Source organism: Oncorhynchus tshawytscha, linkage group LG12 (genome assembly GCF_018296145.1).
Source record: "Oncorhynchus tshawytscha isolate Ot180627B linkage group LG12, Otsh_v2.0, whole genome shotgun sequence".
In the NCBI taxonomy this organism is placed as follows: Eukaryota; Metazoa; Chordata; class Actinopteri; order Salmoniformes; family Salmonidae; genus Oncorhynchus; species Oncorhynchus tshawytscha.
Window position 1 is genome coordinate 58,653,812 of NC_056440.1, and position 18,441 is coordinate 58,672,252.

The 18,441-nt window shown below is 43.2% G+C and overlaps 1 protein-coding gene across 5 annotated transcripts in view; it reads right to left on the bottom strand.

The window, feature by feature from the left end:
• Window positions 1–933: 933 nt before the first annotated feature.
• Window positions 934–18,441, bottom strand: part of LOC112232221 (phosphorylase b kinase regulatory subunit beta-like) — a 59,670-nt gene continuing 42,162 nt past the window's right edge. For 4 of the 5 annotated variants that reach the window (XM_024399035.2, XM_042330838.1, XM_024399033.2 and 1 more), the window contains 16 exons: window positions 17,880–17,973; window positions 14,597–14,680; window positions 13,777–13,881; window positions 13,537–13,619; window positions 13,142–13,232; window positions 12,626–12,684; window positions 12,335–12,497; window positions 12,101–12,182; window positions 10,615–10,672; window positions 10,283–10,373; window positions 6,242–6,438; window positions 5,933–6,067; window positions 5,732–5,861; window positions 3,081–3,188; window positions 2,229–2,366; window positions 934–1,802 (listed from right to left, as the gene is read on the bottom strand). In XM_024399035.2, coding sequence (XP_024254803.2) covers window positions 1,665–1,802; window positions 2,229–2,366; window positions 3,081–3,188; window positions 5,732–5,861; window positions 5,933–6,067; window positions 6,242–6,438; window positions 10,283–10,373; window positions 10,615–10,672; window positions 12,101–12,182; window positions 12,335–12,497; window positions 12,626–12,684; window positions 13,142–13,232; window positions 13,537–13,619; window positions 13,777–13,881; window positions 14,597–14,680; window positions 17,880–17,973 — 1,756 coding nt within the window. In that variant the 3' untranslated portion in view covers window positions 934–1,664. Of the gene's footprint in view, window positions 1,803–2,228; window positions 2,367–3,080; window positions 3,189–5,731; window positions 5,862–5,932; window positions 6,068–6,241; window positions 6,439–7,690; window positions 7,782–10,282; window positions 10,374–10,614; window positions 10,673–12,100; window positions 12,183–12,334; window positions 12,498–12,625; window positions 12,685–13,141; window positions 13,233–13,536; window positions 13,620–13,776; window positions 13,882–14,596; window positions 14,681–17,879; window positions 17,974–18,441 lie in introns of all 5 variants that reach the window. The other variant, XM_024399034.2, reaches the window with a different exon arrangement.

Sequence of the window (18,441 nt, forward strand, 5' to 3'; positions counted from 1 at the left end):
CTTTTATGCACAGTTAACTTTTATGGGTGTTCTTTAAGCGAACACATTACACCTTTTACAGCGATGAGGCCTTACTCAGTAAATATGAAAGATTGTTCTGCTCTGCAGATTCGAATTGAACTGTGAATTGAGTCTGGTCATAAAGGATCATGTTAGAGTAGCATATACAACTAGAATATTTTATTTTCCTACGAAATGCTTTCGTCAATTTTTGAAGCATCAGACACAGGTGTACAATAAATTACACCATCATATTAATAAATTGCTCTCCACAAATGCTATTGCTACTGTCATTTCATACACAGGCCTGATCTAGATTGCAGACTACGTACTCTGCTCTAACTAATAATAACTAAAGCATACATGTACTGTATGTACGATGAGCATACTTCTCATGGTTTGAATATCACCCTTATTTATGAACTTCCTCGCTTCAGAACACTGAAATTACCTTTTTAAAGCTTTTCTCAAACTATCAATCCCATTCTCCAGTCCAAGTGATGGAGCAGCTTTAGAACAGATTCTGAAGTAAATATAATGTACCGAGTCCTACGCAATAAATAATTCCTCTGCTTCTCTCAGTGTCTAACCCCCTTTTTTTAAAAATGTCAAATGATGTTATTTTCCAGCTCCAGCAGTGAGATTGGTACGACTGCAGCTAAGCGAACATGAGTGGGAGTTACTAGTGGTGAGATTCAATACACATACAGTACCACCAGGCACGAACTGACACGCTTGAATAATCATGACATTTCTGTTGCAACTGCAGCCCAAATGAAAAATAAATGTGTTACACCAGGTTGTGATTATAATGCCTTTTACACATTTAGCTTATACAAGGGCATTTAGCTGCTACAAGGCTAATTGTCTATAGTAGGGGTAACGCGCCGCAAAATTCAAACATGATGAACCTAAGCAAATAAATCAACAGGATGTCACAAGTTCCTCAAGTTTATTTTTTTAAAACTAGTATGGAGCTTACAAAATCACCTTGACAGAGTGACGGAACACATCAGCCAACATCACACACACACACACATTGAAAAAGTTCAATTCAGATTCACTAAACTGGATAGGCACACTCAAACCACTTGTAAACACATCGACATAAAACAACTTAATATATCATTTTAATAGAGTGAAGGAACTCATGACCACATTCACAAAAATACAGCGATCAGGCTTTCAAAAAGACCCGGACATCCTAAGACAGACAAAAAAAGAAGAAGCGTGCACTGGGATGCAACTCTAGTTTTGCATATCATGCCATTGATTAACTACAAATCAACAATGTGGGCTGCCCCACAATGCTAATGCTATACGTACAATTCTACATGCAAGGATTTCGGGTGGGTAACAGTTCAATGTTATTAACAGTAATAACGGTGTTGATAAGATCTGATACATCCTGTATAAATAGCTTGAAGCTAACAGAACAAGGTGTTGATAAGAGCTGATACATCCTGTGTAAATAGCTTGAAGCTAACAGAACAAGGTGTTGATAAGAGCTGATACATCCTGTGTAAATAGCTTGAAGCTAACAGAACAAGGAGGGTATTGCTGGTGGAACAACAGTCAGTGCTGCTGACTAATTTAGCGTGTTGTTAGTAGTTCGACAAAGTAGAGTAGCGGTGGATTCCTCCACTCTGCTGAATGGGTTTAGTTTAGCTGACCGAGCAGGGGTCATCCTTGGAGGGCTTCACGTCTCCCTGAAGCAGCTGAATCATCACAGCCTTGGTCAGGTAACTGGAGGTACCTCTCCTGCCCATCGGCGGTGTCTTATAGAACTCCTCCATGTCATCCTGTGGACAAACATTTTTTTTCATTGTAAACTAGCGGTACTGTTATATACAGTGCGAACTGTCAAAAGTTGTTTAACAAAGCACTGCTTTTCCGCAACGACATGCAGAGCGAACAATTATTCAGAATGGAAATATATGATATGCATTACAAGTAAACAAGTGACAATTATTTCCATCCTTAACATTCAGTGTTAATTAAGTAGACTGACCAGAAAAATGATCACCAATGCTCCCAAGGTATCCTCACCTCGAATATGAGGTCTGCTTCTACTTAGCGGAGATAACTTGTACTGTACATCATTGTGAAAGTAAAACAGCTAAGCTCGCATGCTATATGAACTCCAAAAACCTTGTGTGACAGTGGTCTGACCCAACCTCAGATCCTGTGAGCCCAGTGGACAGGGTAGGCCAGAGCATAGCACCTACCTGTTTCTTCATCCCCTCCCGACTCCTGTCCTTCTGGAAGTCATGGAAGGCCTCCTTCACCAGAACATCCAGGTCCACCTTCTCCGAGAACTCCAGCTCCGGGTTTCTCTCCAACACTATGGACACCACCATCAGCAGCTGCAACCATGGAGATTAGATGTAAGAAAATAGAGCCATGAGAAAATGTGTGTACAATTAGGATTTTTGTATTGTTTTTTTTTTTGTGTGAATTTTACCCCTTTTTCTCCCCAATTTCGTGGTATCCAATTGTTAGTAGCTACTATCTTGTCTCATCGCTACAACTCCCGTACAGGCTCGGGAGAGACGAAGGTTGAAAGTCATGCGTCCACCGATACACAACCCAACCAAGCCACACTGCTTCTTAACACAGCGCGCATCCAACCCGGAAGCCAGCCACACCAATGTGTCGGAGGAAACACCGTGCACCTGACGACCTTGGTTAGCGCGCACTGCGCCCGACCCGCCACAGGAGTCGCTGGTGCGCGATGAGACTAGGATATCCCTACCGGCCAAACCCTCCCTAACCCGGACGACGCTAGGCCAATTGTGTGTCACCCCACGGACCTCCCGGTCGCGGCCGGCTACAACAGAGCATGGGCGCGAACCCAGAGTCTCTGGTGGCACAGCTGGCGCTGTAGTACAGCACCCTTAACTACTGCGCCACCCGGGAGGCCCCCAATAGGATTTTTGTATTGTTAACCCAATGTGTAGCGGAAGCGTTGTTAGAGGAAATGTGTGGATGAGATAGTCAATCGAGCAACCTGTTTGACCAATAGCAGTGTGCGGAAAACATGCAGCTGTAAATTACAGTGAAATCTGATTGGCCCTTACCTCTACTACTATCTGCCTGTACTCAGGCAGCACAATGTCCTTCAGTGTGTCTTCCACCAGCAGAGAAAAGTTCATCTCATACATGGTCATGTCAGACAGAGTAGGTTGCTGCAATGGAAGGGAAGTGGAAGATTTTAACAGTAATGCTTTAGGCAAGAACACCCCGATGGTTTTATTTAATTTATTTATTTCACCAGGTAGGCAAGTTGAGAACAAGTTGCCCTTTACAATTGCGACCTGGCAAAGCAGTTCGACACAGACAACAACACAGAGTTACACATGGAGTAAAACAAACATAGTCAATAATAAGTCTATATACAATGTGAGCAAATGAGGTGAGATAAGGGAGGTAAAGGCAAAAAAAAAAAAGGCCATGGTGGCAAAGTAAATACAATATAGCAAGTAAAACACTGGAATGGTAGATTTGCAGTGGAAGAATGTGCAAGGTAGAGATAGAAATAATGGAGTGCAAAGGAGCAAAATAAATAAATAAATACAGTAGAGATAGTTGTTTGGGCTAAATTATAGATGGGCTATGTACAGGTGCAGTAATCTGTGAGCTGCTCTGACAGCTGGTGCTTAAACCTAGTGAGGGAGATAAGTGTTTCCAGTTTCAGAGATTTTTGTAGTTCATTCCATTCATTGGCAGCAGAGAACTGGAAGGAGAGGCGGACAAAGGAATAATTGGTTTTGGGGGTGACCAGAGAGATATACTGTCACGCCCTGGTCTTAGTATTCTGTGTTCTCTTTATTATTTTGGTTAGGCCAGGGTGTGACATGGGTGATTTATGTGGTTTGTTTTGTCTAGGGGTTTTGTAGTTTATGGGATTATGTTTAGTTAAGTATTCTAGGTAAGTCTATGGTTGCCTGGAGTGGTTCTCAATCAGAGGCAGGTAGTTATCGTTGTCTCTGACTGGGAACCATATGTAGGCAGCCATATTCTTTAGGTCTCTTGTGGGTGATTGTTCTTGTCTCTGTGTTTTGCACCAGTTAGGACTGTTTTCGGTTTTCCACGTTTTCTTGTTTTGTATAAGTATATTGTTCACGTTATTATCTTTATTAAAGATGTTTATAAATAACCACGCTGCGTTTTGGTCCGCCTCTCTTTCCCAGGAAGAATCCCGTAACAGAATCACCCACCACAACAGGACCAAGCGGCGTGGTGACAGGCAGCGGCAGCAGGAGCAGCGAAATCAAGATTTCTGGTTTTGGGAGGAAGCCAGGAGAATATCGCCAGGAGAATATCGCCGGCACAAAGAAGAGCTGGAGGCGGCGAAGGCGGAGAGGCGCTGGTATGAGGAGGCAGCACGGCGACGCGGATGGAACCCCGAGAGTCAGCCCCAAAAATGTATTGGGGGGGTGGCACACAGGGAGTATGGCGAAGCCAGGTAGGAGACCTGCGCCAACTTCCTGTGCTTACCGGGGGGCTAGAGAGACCGGGCAGGCACCGTGTTATGCTGTGGAGCGCACGGTGTCCCCAGTGCGGGTGCATAGCCCGGTGCGGTACATACCAGCTCCGCGTATCGGCCGGGCTAGAGTGGGCATCGAGCCAAGTGCCATGAAGCCGGCTCTACGCATCTGGTCTCCAGTGCGTCTCCTTGGGCCGCGCTCCAGCATGCATTTAGTTTTACTTGTATTTACGAGCAATTGGAGGCCACGGAAGGAGAGTTGTACGGCATTGAAGCTCGTCTGGAGGGTTGTTAACACAGTGTCCAAAGAAGGGCCAGAAGTATACAGAATCGTGTCGTCTGCGTAGAGGTGAATCAGAGACTCACCAGCAGCAAGAGCGACATCATTGATGTATACAGAGAAGAGAGTCGGTCCAAGAATTGAACCCTGTGGCACCTCCATAGAGAATGCCAGAGGCCTGGACAACAGGTCCTCCGATTTGTCACACTGAACTCTATCAGAGAAGTAGTTGGTGAACCAGGCGAGGCAATCATTTGAGAAACCAAGGCTATTGAGTCTGCCGATGAGGATGTGGTGATTGACAGAGTTGAAAGCCTTGGCCAGGTCAATGAATACGGCTGCACAGTAATGTTTCTTATCGATGGCGGTTAAGATATCGTTTAGGACCTTGAGCGTGGCTGAGGTGCACCCATGACCAGCTCTGAAACTAGATTGCATAGCGGAGAAGGTATGGTGGGATTCAAAATGGTCGGTAATCTGTTTGTTGACTTGGCTTTCGAAGACCTTCGAAAGGCAGGGTAGGATAGATATAGGTCTGTAGCAGTTTGGGTCAAGAGTGTCCCCCCTTTGAAGAGGGGGATGACCGCAGCTGGTTTCCAATCTTTGGGAATCTCAGACGACACGAAAGAGAGGTTGAACAGGCTAGTAATAGGGGTTGAAACAATTTCGGCAGATCATATTAGAAAGAAAGGGTCCAGATTGTCAAGCTCGGCTGATTTGTAGGGGTCCAGATTTTGCAGCTCTTTCAGAACATCATCTGACTGAATTTGGGAGAAGGAGAAATGGGGAATGCTTGGGCAAGTTGCTGTGGGGGGTGCAGTGCTGTTGACCGGGGTAGGGGTAGCCAGGTGGAAAGCATGGCCAGCCTATAGTGTGGTCCTTCAGAGATATGATTAAATGTGGAGTTTGAGGATGTAAACAAAGAAGGATTATTATGTCACTGTTGCTATTACCAACACTACCTGTGGGAGATGGATCCCTGCCACTACGATGCCATTACAAGTTCTCTCCAAAGTCTGCCACACTCGGTCGTAGAAGCCATGGGGAGTCCTGTTGAGGGAACCATCGATCTGACGCCTGTTGATCCAGGACCTGGTATGGGTAACGAATAGGGAAATTAATAAAATTGAATTAAAAAAATGTGTGTGTTTGTGAGTGTTTACCTGCCGTGCTGTTGTGGCTGAAGGACGTCCAGCAACAGCTGTTTAACATCGCTGGGGGACATCTGGTAAATGTCCTGGGGTGGCATGTCTCCTGCTCGGATCGCCAACTCATGCTTCATGGCCTGGACGATCCACCTGCACCAATACCAGCGGAATACGAAGCAAAAACAATGCATCTCATAACCACAGATGGCTATCCTCAAACAGACAACTTGAGAGACAAACAGAATAACAACCACCCAGCTGTAGGATCCGAATGGCCATGGCTACAGCCTGCCTAGCTCTATTCCTCCCAGGCTCTATTCGTACCCGACGCGGATCTTGAGCATGCCGCTGAACAGCTCGGGGGTGTTGGAGATGATCCAGCCGATGTGGATGACCAGCTCCTGCTGCAGCACGGCCTCCCTCTCCCCGGAGCACTTGCTGTAGAGGATGCCCTTGATGACCCCAGGTGAGAGGGGATTGGAGATCACCTCCTCCTCATGCCCAAACAGTCCCAGCGTTACCTGGCAACAGAGCACAGCCCAGCCAGCGTCAGAGAAATGTCTGCAGTGCCGTTATTGTTTGGTGGGGATTCTTTTACTAAGAGGACAGAGTGATGAACCAGGAAGATAGACGTGTTTACATCATGGATAACAAGGAACAAAGTCAAAAAGCTTCAAACAAAAACTTAGATTATATTTTATTTTCTATTATGGGTGACATCACTCTACCTATAAGCTTTTTGACTGACCAGATAGGGTGCAATATTATATAGAAATGCTGATGTCTCCGTGTCCCCTTCGCATAAACTATCTATCCATCTTGCCACTGTAAAACTGCACACCCACAGAGTAGAACATGAAAGGGACAAAAGATAATAACCAAGATTATCTTGTGATATTTCCTATTTTCAAAGCATAAAGGCCACATGAAAATTACACCCGGGTAATCATTATTCTTCCCAAACAAGATATCCTTTAATATCCCTTTGAAAAATAGCGCCTTCAAACTAATGGTTGCAGACTGATGTTCTCAAGTTAGCAAATCACAGTTTTTAAATCTGCACCTCATTTCTATCACTACTAGGTGTAATCTAAACATGTCCTACCTTAACACATTCAAACAACAGCAGATATTCTCTAAACTCGAGTCCTCATATGCAAAAATCAAGGAAGATTCTACGTAGATCATGTAAGCAGACACCTGACTCCATTTAAAAAAATCAGCTTTCTCATCTTGTCCAGAATCATTTCCCTTCTACGATGCAATCTATATGCAGATTCACACCTTGAGGTACTTCAAAGCAAAGAACCGCCCAAAACTCTTGGGTGGGAAAATGAGGCCAGAAATGGGGACTGTTAGGAAGCAACTTATCTCTGTGTAATATTTAAGAGGAAAAAAGTATAATGATAAAACATTGGCCAAGGCAGCTCACTTCATATAGATCCAAGGGAAAGGGGAGCTTACAGTATATTAGGTCATAGGTCAGGTCACGGCATACATAGAGCCTGTTAAACCCTGGTTACTTTTACGTAACACAATAGCAGCCTTGCTCCAGGGCTAAAGCACAGTGAGGTAGCTGGGAAATATGAAGCGTGCAACTGCAACAACACTAAGCATTTCCTACAGGACAATAGCATGCGGGAGCTCAGTCAGCTGAACGTTCCTAATACTTTCAAAATTGACATAATTTCATCCAATTCATTGACAAATCAGAACAAAAAAAAAACATGGTTCAACTGAAAAATTGGCCCGCATTTTCAAATGTCCACTTACCTGCTTCCCATGCACTAAAACACTAGTAATACTTGGGGCAATGCTGTCCACTAGCTTAGTTATCACACTGGCTGCGATTCGTACAACTCCCCTGGTGAACAAAACACAAGGAGATCCTAGGGTCAACACTATATGTGTCAATACGTTAACTCGACAGTAGGAACAGTTCATAATGGCTGACTGCAATAACAATGTAGTCTGCTGTGTTCTCTATGATAAGAACCATACATACAGTATAACCATGACATTAACGCTGATGGGCTGTATAACGTGAGTTGAGGCACATTACTGAAGGTGCAATTAACATAATGAAGTTCTAAAACAAAGCTGTAAAATCATGTGCGTGGCATGTCCCCATAGAATGGAAAGCTATTAGCATGGTGGGCGCTTCCCTCTGGGACACCTAGCCTAGCCTAGCCTAGCCTAGCCTAGCAGAACAGGCAGTGTTTCCAAAGGAAGATTCCACTGCATGAATCCAGCTCTGGCTCCTGCAATTGTTTCCCGCCTATTCAATTTCACTATTAGATTAAAAAACATATTATATTTTATTTTCCGGGGGGCAGACATATTTGAATGTTCACTAATTTACGATTGCATCATTCGCTAGAGTGACTGTGCAATGTCTCTCCTCCTGCTTGCTGGGTTCCTGTGAGGAAAAAGCAACAGGCATTGGCTGTGGTTATGGCACATACACTCCCCTCCGTATTTATTTGGACAGTAAGCAAACACTAACATGTGTCTCTATACTCCAGCATTTTGGATATGAGATTTTATATATGAGGCGACAGTGCCTTTAGAATGTCACCTTTAATTTGAGGGTATTTTCATAGAAATCAGTTTTTACCATTTAGAAATGAAAGCACTTTATGTATCTAGTCCCCCCATTTGGACACATTCACTTATAGGTTATTAAAATAGTCAAAAGTGTAGTATTTGGTCGCTATTTTCCGAACATGCAATGATTACATCAAACTTGTGACTCTACAAACTTGTTGGAAGCATTTGCAGTTCTTTAGGGTTGTGCCCAATATAAATAAATGGTAAATAATGTAGTGTGTCATTTTGGAGTCACTTTTATTGTAAATAAGAATATAAATGTTTCTGAACACTTCTACATTAATATGGACGCTATCATGATTACGGATAATCTTGAATGAATCGTGAATAATGACAAGTGAGAAAGTTAAGAGGTATGATCTTTGTGCATCTGTAACTTTTTCACTTGCGTGCTAGGAACATGGGACCATATAATTAACTTTTAATACACTACTTTTATGACACCTACAAAAATGGGGGGACTAGATACACTATATATACACAAAAGTATACCCTTCAAATTAGTGGATTTGGCTATTTCAGCCACACCCATTGCTGAGAGGTGTATAAAAATCAAGCACACAGCCATGCAATCTCCAACATCAGTGCCCGACCTCACGAATGCTCTTGTGGCTGAATGGAAGCCCCCACAGAAATGTACCAACATCTAGTGGAAAGCCTTCCCAGAAGAGTGGAGGCTGTTGTAGCAGCCAAGGAGGGACGAGCTACATATTAATGCCCTTGATTTTGGAATGAGATGTTCGACAAGCAGGTGTCCATGTACTTTTGGTCATGTCGTGTCCATAGCGCTTTCATTTCTAAACGGTAACAGATACGTAAGAAAAATAAAAGGTGACATTCTGTGCTGTTGTCTCATATGACACATATTGATCTCACATCCACAATTCTGGAGCACAGAGACAAATTAAATGTTCGAGCTTCACTGTCCAAATAAATACGGAGGGGAGTGTACATGGCAGCAGACAGGGTTGCTTAGCCGTACACGTCAACTTCAAAAAACTACCTCAATAGAAATCAAAATAAAATGGAGAACAGTGTTTTAAACTTCAGGTGGATTGTAGGTAGGTTGTAGTAAAACCCAGATTTTCAAAAAAAATAAAGTGTACTTTCATCGCATCGACAACATTCACCTCCCATTTACCACATCCAGCCATCTATTCTTTCACTTATTGTAAATTGTGCTCATATCTTTTTAGCACAGATATGGTCTACGGCTTATACTTCTACATATTTTGTCCAGGAAATGTCAGGCTAAATGCTCATGGTGTGTGATGTTAAACCATTGATGTTTTGTAATATAAAAGGAACTTATTTCAAGCTCCACTTATTAACCCACGTTAAATAAATGAGAAAGGAAATTGGACCAAGTATTGACGTGGTTCCAGGGCAAGGTGGATGGAGCCTGGCCTATAGGCTGTTCCACTCTCTGACTCTCAGGTCCCTCTGCAATTATGTTCAATCTTAGCGCTGAGCAATATGAAAACTCACGACCAGCTCCCTTGACACAGCCAAACCACCACAACAACAACAACAACAACAGCGGCAAGAACAAAAAGGCCAACGGAGCATGTGAACGTGAAATTGACCGTCCATAGAGAGCAAATGGACAGTGCTGCAGAGGGAAGTAGTGCATGAGTGAAGCATAGCACTCACAGTTAATGGTACACGCTGTGCACAGTGACTGACTGGGCTATTAGCTGAGCTAATACAGTACACATGCTACACAGACTCTACACATCAACTCTACTCCATTACCTGCTTGCCATGGACCACCAGTGTGGTGATATGAGGGGCAATAGAACTGGCAAACTTCATGATAACGGCTGCAGCGTAACGCACCGCCAGCCTACACCCATAGAAATATGTATCATTGTTTACAACAGTTTGGAATTCAGTAGAGAACAAGAGAAAATGTTACTTCAATCTTGAAACGATTAGTAAAATGATCTGAAAGGCAAAAAAGTTGAAGACTCTTCATGGAGGTACGATACAAAATGGATGGATATTACCTGCCACATGAAATAAAATACAAACTATTCTTTCAGGTTAAATGAAAAGGGAATGATAGGGAAAGAAGAAAATCTGACCAAAGCTTCCTGGTCCCAGCTCTTCTGTAGAGTCTCTCCATGTCTTCCATTAGGGTCTCTGGAAACAGTTAAAAGGCCTCTGTAAGTGAACTGAGCAATGCAAATCATTGTATATATATATATATATATTCAAGAAGAATGTAAACTGTGGATGATTGGGTCTGAAAACAGTGTTTGCCAAGACACTGCTATTCATGACACTAGCTGCGTAGGCTATGCCTTGGTTGAATTGACCCCATTTGTTCTTTGTATTATTTCTAACACAGAGGAGACACGGATCCAAACTAAATCAGTTAGTCATGGGGGTGCTAAATGGATTAGGCTATGGACATTTCATTTACAGTGATGCACTGATTCCCACCCTGGGGCTAGTTGGCCTGGTAGTCTGGCTCTGATGAATAGTGTTAAAGTATCTGTTCAGTGTTACCAATTTCTTTTTGAAAATAAAATAGTACCTCCAATAAATTACAATATGAATTAAATAGATGTCCTTCCAAAACATTATAATTAGGATGTTAAAAAGCAGATTTGCTCTGTGCCTCTGCTTGGCCTGTTAGGAAACAGAGTGATCTCAGTCAGCAAATCACAACCCAATTAAACACTTTTGGGAGATTCTGGAGCAGCGCCTGAGACAGCGTTTTCCACCACCACCAACAAAATACCAAATGGAAGAGTGGTGTCGCATCCCTTCAATAGAGTTCCAGACACTTGTAGAATCTATGCCAAGGTGCATTGAAGCTTTTCTGACTTGTGGTGGCCCAACACCCTATTAAGACATGTTGGTGTTTCCTTTATGTTGGCAGTTACCTGTATATAAGTCAACAACAGCTAACTGGGTTTCCTCTTGACATAAAACTTTTAGCTACAAACCACAGGATTTAAAATAGAAGGGAATGGAGAGGTGGCTGTTGTGTGGAGGATCTGCTTTGACTTGCTTTCTTGTTGGCTAGCCAGTTAGCCGCGATAGCAAACCTTAGCACGCTAGTTAGATAACTGCTTCTAAACAGCCAGCAGGCCAACTCTTACAAACCACGTAATTTGTAATAGAAGTGACTGGCGAGATAGTTGTTTGATAACAGCAACTGTGGATTGTTGGCTAGCTAGCTTGCTTGTGTGCGTGCGTGCAGTGTGTGCACTCCTGTGCCTCGAGAAGGATCCTTCTCTCCACCGGAGAAAAATATATAAAATCAAAAAAGCTGCTGGACCAATCACATACGGGCCTGTCTCTGCCAAAGAGGATGATGTCATTATTCAGGCAAATTTCACGCATTTTTTTTAACAGTTTGTTTCAAAATTAAGTTAAGATTCGGTTTTACTGAGAGGTTTTTCTCTCATTTATGTTTGGCTACAATAACAAGTAAAGGACGAGTCAACAACATTATTTGGGTATGAGCAAACAGAATATTAGTAAGAAGAGATTTTCACTGGACTGTTACTTTAACAGAGTAAAAACATTTTGCACGTGCGTTTTTGTTTCAGTGCCTACCATCCTTGGCAAAGAAGTCAGGACCCTCTTTCTTCATGAGAATACTGGCAAGCTGTGCTTGACTGGCCAGGCAGTCACAGTCCTGAGAAAGACAAAAACACAGAAAGAGGTCAAAGGTCATGCCAATGGCGGTGTAAAGACAGTTAAGAGTCAGATCTAGGGCCCTGACATTAAAACACCCATCTCCTTTTGATTGTAGCTGTCCTAATATTGACACCGTACTCCTGTACTCACATAGAATTTCTGCATGATCTCGTTGGTGGATTTGTGTTTCCACTCCTCGATGTCGATCTCAGGCTGCTGCTCCAGGTTTGAGGCATTGGGCGTGCTCGTCTGCCTCTTCACCTTGGAGTGTTTGGGCATCTCCAGCTCCTGAAAGTTCTTAAACTCTGGGATTCTAGACCAGGGGAAGTTACAGGAGTAGTTTCAGGTTTACAGGCAAGTTAAATCCTTTACACGCTGATTCCTCTATAAAAAAAGTGTCACAAAACACAAAAGGCGGAAATGACAGGAACAAGCTCTTACTCTGCTTCGTTGACACGAAGGAAGTCCAACTGCTCCACAATAGCTCCTGATATCAGGGTCTGGAAGGACGATTTAATAGTGACATCAAGGAATCTCATTTACATGGGATATGGACAGTTCAGGTGAAGTCACATCGATATGAGGACAGCCAGTCACATGTACAAAGGGGAATTATGTTCCCAGAAGAATGAGATGATAAAAGGGATTGACTATGAGGGATGGAGCCCTGTGTCTGCTCCTAGAGCTAGGTGTGAGGGGAATATTGAGTGACGTTCATAAAAGACGTCACATCAAAACATCTAAAGAACTCTCTAGAGACATTGAAAGTCATTGTAACAGTAGGAAATAGAACTCGGTGAAGGCAATTCAAAGGCATTGGATTTGCAAACATACATATTCACTATTTCTAAATGCATTTCCAAAGGAAAGGAGAACTGCCAACAGTATTGTGAGGGTAGATATCACAATGCCTCAAAGAAGTGTGAGTGGACTGAAACAAGTAAAAGTGTTGAGAACCTGAAGCCTGTCCACGTGAACTTTGACCCCACCGACACGCCCCTTCTTGAACGATGCCAACATGTCCAGGACTGGGTTGAAACGGCTCCCCCTGAAGGATATTCTACTGTTATCATTTTCTCCATATTAACCTAATGAGTATATGCTATTCCGCAGACTCCACTAGCACAACCTCTACTGTGGGATGGTAAGCGATTTTATTGCATTTAAAAAGGTGCTCTTTGGATAATGATCAATACTGCTGTGATCAGCATAGCACCCAAGCTAAAGTGATATAAATGATAACAACAAAACTATTATTGGCAAATACAGGTACACCTCCTGTGCTGGATTCCAATACACTCTAAAAGCAGTAACAATTACAGTACAGAAGAAAATACAAAAGTAGATCTTACTTGATGTTGTCCTCTCTGATGAGGACCAGGAAGAGTGGGCGACCTTTCATTTTCCAGCTATGCTTGATGAACTGCAGTGCATTCTACATACAAAGATATGTAACACATTAACCCTTGCATTGACCCAAGAGACTTACAGTTAGGGACACAATGTGGTGAGTGTGCATTCCCCAGAACAAGGATTAAACCAGACGAATGTCTAAACAGAAGTGTTTATGAGGGGAGTTCACCCCAGCTCACCTCGATGTCATCAATCAGCAGCATGACGTCCTGGGATAAGTAGAAGTCACTGAGATCAAAGACGATTGGGTAGCACACCACAGTCTTCCCCAGGATCCGATAAATCTGTGGGGAGTGGAGCAGACACATTGCATTACCTGATCCTGCAGGCCAAGATGGATGGCTCTGAGGTACCGACATATACATTACTGTGGACAGGACATAAAACAACCCATCGATCTTGAGGAAGGAATACACCGAAGCTAGAACGCATAGACGTTACAGTCCTGCGAGCACAGACACTTCCTAAAACTAACACACAACCTCTCCTTTACAAACAAACACATATGCACAGGCACACTCGTTCTCCCTGTCCGTTTCTAAAGCACAAGCGCTACCACGCACACAAACAAAGAGATTTTTAGAATGCCCTCTGGCAGGACGCCCTATTCCATCAGAACACATAAATGTTCCTTTCAAAAATTGTCTTAGTAATAGGTTTGGAACTGTAATTGATTCATTTGGCAATAAAAAATAAAACAACTTATTTAAATGTCCTTCACTGGGGACAACTTGAAGGAATACCAACAACAGTTGAATGACAGCAGCTCACAATATCAAAGTGGATTACGAAATTGAATGACACATATTTCCATCATGGATTGCATGGCAGCAGTACTTTGTACAATGTTAAGAGTCAGGCAAAAATATGTATAACATCTATGTACATTATATCTGTACATGTAAATGAATATTGTGCTGGTTTATGTTCATCAGTGAGGAGGTGGTGGTGTGCCCAGGACCTCAGAGTATGTGGTAGCAATGAGTGGTGAACACTCACCTTGCAAGTCCCCATGCAGCCCACTGGCCTTTCTGGACGCCCACTCAGCCCCAGCTTCTTATTGACGGCCAGGAAGCGGTACGCCTGGGGGAGAAAGAGAGAGATGCATACCTATTTCAGTTTCGTTTATTTTTTTATTTTTTTAAAGCCTAGTTTTTGAAATTACACATCAAATCTTAGACCATGGCCTATTGACCAACACCATTTACATTACAACTGACAAACAGACCACAACATAGATTACCCTCCTTCTATTCCCTCCGGCAAGTCACAGATCCAGAGAACTGCTGTCATGTAGCTAGCTACCTTCCTTTCCTCTCTTACACAAATCTAGCCTTCAGATCTGACAACACACTCAGCTGGATATGACAGAGATCATAATGGGAGTCATTTGAAAAATGCCAGGCAGGGAAAGTTGTCTATTTTTATTGCACCTCTAAAAAGATCAATCCTCCTCATATCCCCAATGATTTTTCTTTTGTTGCGATCCATAATCTAAAATGACCTCCCTCTGAAGTTGAGACGCGCCAGTAGCTAACGGCCCCTGCAGAGCCTGCCTATGACGGCTCTGTTGTGGAGCCTAACACCCCTATGGTTCTGTTTAGTGCCATGGTGCCGGTGGGTTTAATGGAGAGTTGTCAAAAGGCAGAGATAGAAAGGTCCCCTGCAGGTCCTTACTGTAAAGCAACACAAAGTAGCTCAGTTAGTTAGTAGGCTCCGTCAGTCAGGATCGGCCCTCACCGCTCCCCATTCTTTCACTTCTACCTGGTTAGGTCTTGGTGTAAATTTTCCGTGGCTAATGGTATTTTAAATATATTTGAATTCCACTTTCACTATGTAATGGTACAAGGTCACAGAGTGTCTATGCCCTGAAGACACTGAAACTGAGAGAAAGAGGTAACAACCTGTATGCCAGAGCGATGTGGAAAATTGTTGTCAATCCACAATGTGGATAAAGGGAATTGATTTTACAGCACCTGATCCATGCATGTGAGGAGGCACATTGCAGTCCCTGTGACCTCTGTGTCATACTGTCCCTTTACGAGATGATGGGATGAAGTCAGCCCTGATCTTCCCACACCGGGCTATACATGTCAATTATTCCTCCTAATCAATCCAATCAGAGGCTCCTGGTCAATAACACTGGCTGTATACTTCAGTGGCGCTGCAGGAAACGTAGCTAACAAGCTTCAATACACAGCAATCACCAGTCTTACCAAAGAGCAATGTGTACATCCTACCACTAGATGGAGCTCTGCCACTCCTCCTGCTTTTCCCATCTTCAAATGAATTGGAAACCAATTATACATGGGTGGAAAGTACGAAAGATAATAGGAGAATCAAGCAATTAACAGAATATTATGATAATATTAAAAAAAGCAGAGTTCAGAGAGACGGCAAATATTTATTCAGAATTAAGTCGCATAACAAATTCCCAGCGCCCCTCTGGCCATGTGGCCTGTTTGAGGAGAGACGTTGTGTGAACCTTTGTCTGCACCCACGGCTCCCTGTCCCTGCCTGAAGAATACCAATGAACAAAGCACACGGCTCACATCAAAGTTATCTCATTTAGACCACAATCAAAAGCAACCAAACTGCTAATGTGATTGCTGTTAATGCCATCAAGATGGCTACATTCTGAGCGTGTCATTAGGTTGGGTGATATGAGGCCTGTTGTAAGAGAATGACAGTTGTAACAGAAGGCTTTAGTGTCGCAGTGTCTCTGTTCATCAATCAAAAACCTGCTCTCCTCTCTCCGAGACATCTGGGTCGTTCCATGAAAAGGGGGGCCTTTGATATTTAAAAGTAGAAATTGTGCACCAATTTTGATTTTTAAAATCCTATTATATTAAATTAAGTACACTTTAATATAGACCACATGGAGAATTCAAATGGTATTTTCAATGGAATAAAGGCTCGCTAAAGTGCCAAAATTCAGCATATCGACATGTCCCTCCATCAACCCTGTCACCTCTAGGAAGATTTTCCATCATCCATCAGTTTCATCATTAGAAAGCCCTAGTTATTTTGAGGCGTCACTACGGTCCCTGGTTCGAATCCAGGCTGTATCACATCAGGCGGCGCACAATTGGCCCAGCATTGTCCGGGTTTGCCCGTCATTGTAAATAAGAATTTGTTCTTAACTGACTTGCCTAGTTAAATAAAAAACATGATGATTATAATATATTTCATGTGATTAGGTATTCATTTACGTCTGTCCCTCATTTTAAGGTTTAAGAAGATATCGTCAACCCTGTTTATTTGGCACCTAATAGGCACTTACTATAGTACTTTTTCATTTAACCTCATGCGATGGGGAAAATGTGTTTCCTTTTATGACAATGTTAAAATCTAAAGTTTTTTTGGACCAAGTTCCACTTGGCACCAAGAATTGGTGGAATGACCGTTGGCTTTTATAGACATGATCGCTGGGAGATGGGTCAAACGACATGCAGATGGGTTGGGGAGGCGTCACCAAGGCGAATGGAAGCTATTTTGGCAGCGCTGTTGCTGTGCCACCTGGGTTGAAATAAATAACATGCTGCTGGATGTAATTGCCGCTCTCCTGTCGTCAAGCAGCTGTTGGAAACACAATCGAACGGCAGAGAGAGAGAGATGAAGCGAGCGACGCAATGCAGAGCGGTGCCCCAGCCTTTAACAGATTCAAATGTGATTTCATATTTAGCATGCTGCTCGCCCTGGTTCGTGACACCCACCCAATCCATTGCTGCATAACTACATGCCCAACAACAGGGAGGAAGAGCAGAGGCAGACCAAAGACCTTTCTAAGATGTATTAATATATTAGGAAAGGCAGTGGTCGTTTCTATACGCATTACACCAATACAGTAATACTTTTAGTCTTGATGCACTGGATACTATAGACATCCCACAAGAAGAATACGCTGGTTGCCAAAATGACATATTGGACAGGTCAACTGGTCAATCCCATTGGCCGATCTCCAGCCTCACTCTGACTGATTGAGCAACCAAGAGGGATAGCTTAATAGATCGTGGCTGCAAAGATTGAAAGTCGGATGAATTGACTAAGCCCATATGCTCAGCTGACATATTGATAAGATGGCCTTGGACATCTAGGTAAATTGACTGATTCGTTTATTGCTTTCTAAAATCATGTACGTTTCCTAAAACTTTCAGAAAAATGTACGTGAACGTCGCACAATCTTCTCTCCTTGCAGTGAGCATTTTATGGCCTCGGTCAGGTTGCGGTGTTACCCATAGTGATGGACATCACTCCTATTTCATTCTGTGGTATAACTCACATTAACCAGCTCCTTCTGGGCCCAGATCTGAATGGGCTCCACCTGTTGGGGTGTCTGAGTCTGGATGCCATAGGTGTTCAGGAACACCTGCAGTCTGCAACACAACACAACACACTGTTAGGCTACACAGCTGGGACTGTTTAGGAAGCCCAACAGTCTGGGTGGCCAAAAGAATATTAGCTATGAAAAAGAGCGCCAACTACTGGTGGCGGACTACGATAGAGGTGCCAGTTAGAGGACGTAAATGACCAGTAGGAGACATGTACCAAACGCACATTTATTACCAAACAGACACACAGCAAACAATGAGGATTGACTACTGAAAGTATTGTCGTGAATCGTGTATAGTGATTTTGACAACACACTAAAACACCAGTCAGGGAGAACAGAAGAAGGATTGTCCACGTGGAAAGGTTCAAAGGTGAGTTGATGTGGAGGACGGGAGTTTAGAGGTTGACTCAACCTGCCCTCCTGGAAAAAACTGAAGTGTTGAGAGGCAGAGTGGGAGTCGGCTGCTCCTAGGCTAAGCTATTGATTGGCTGACCAGGTCAGCTGAATCTGT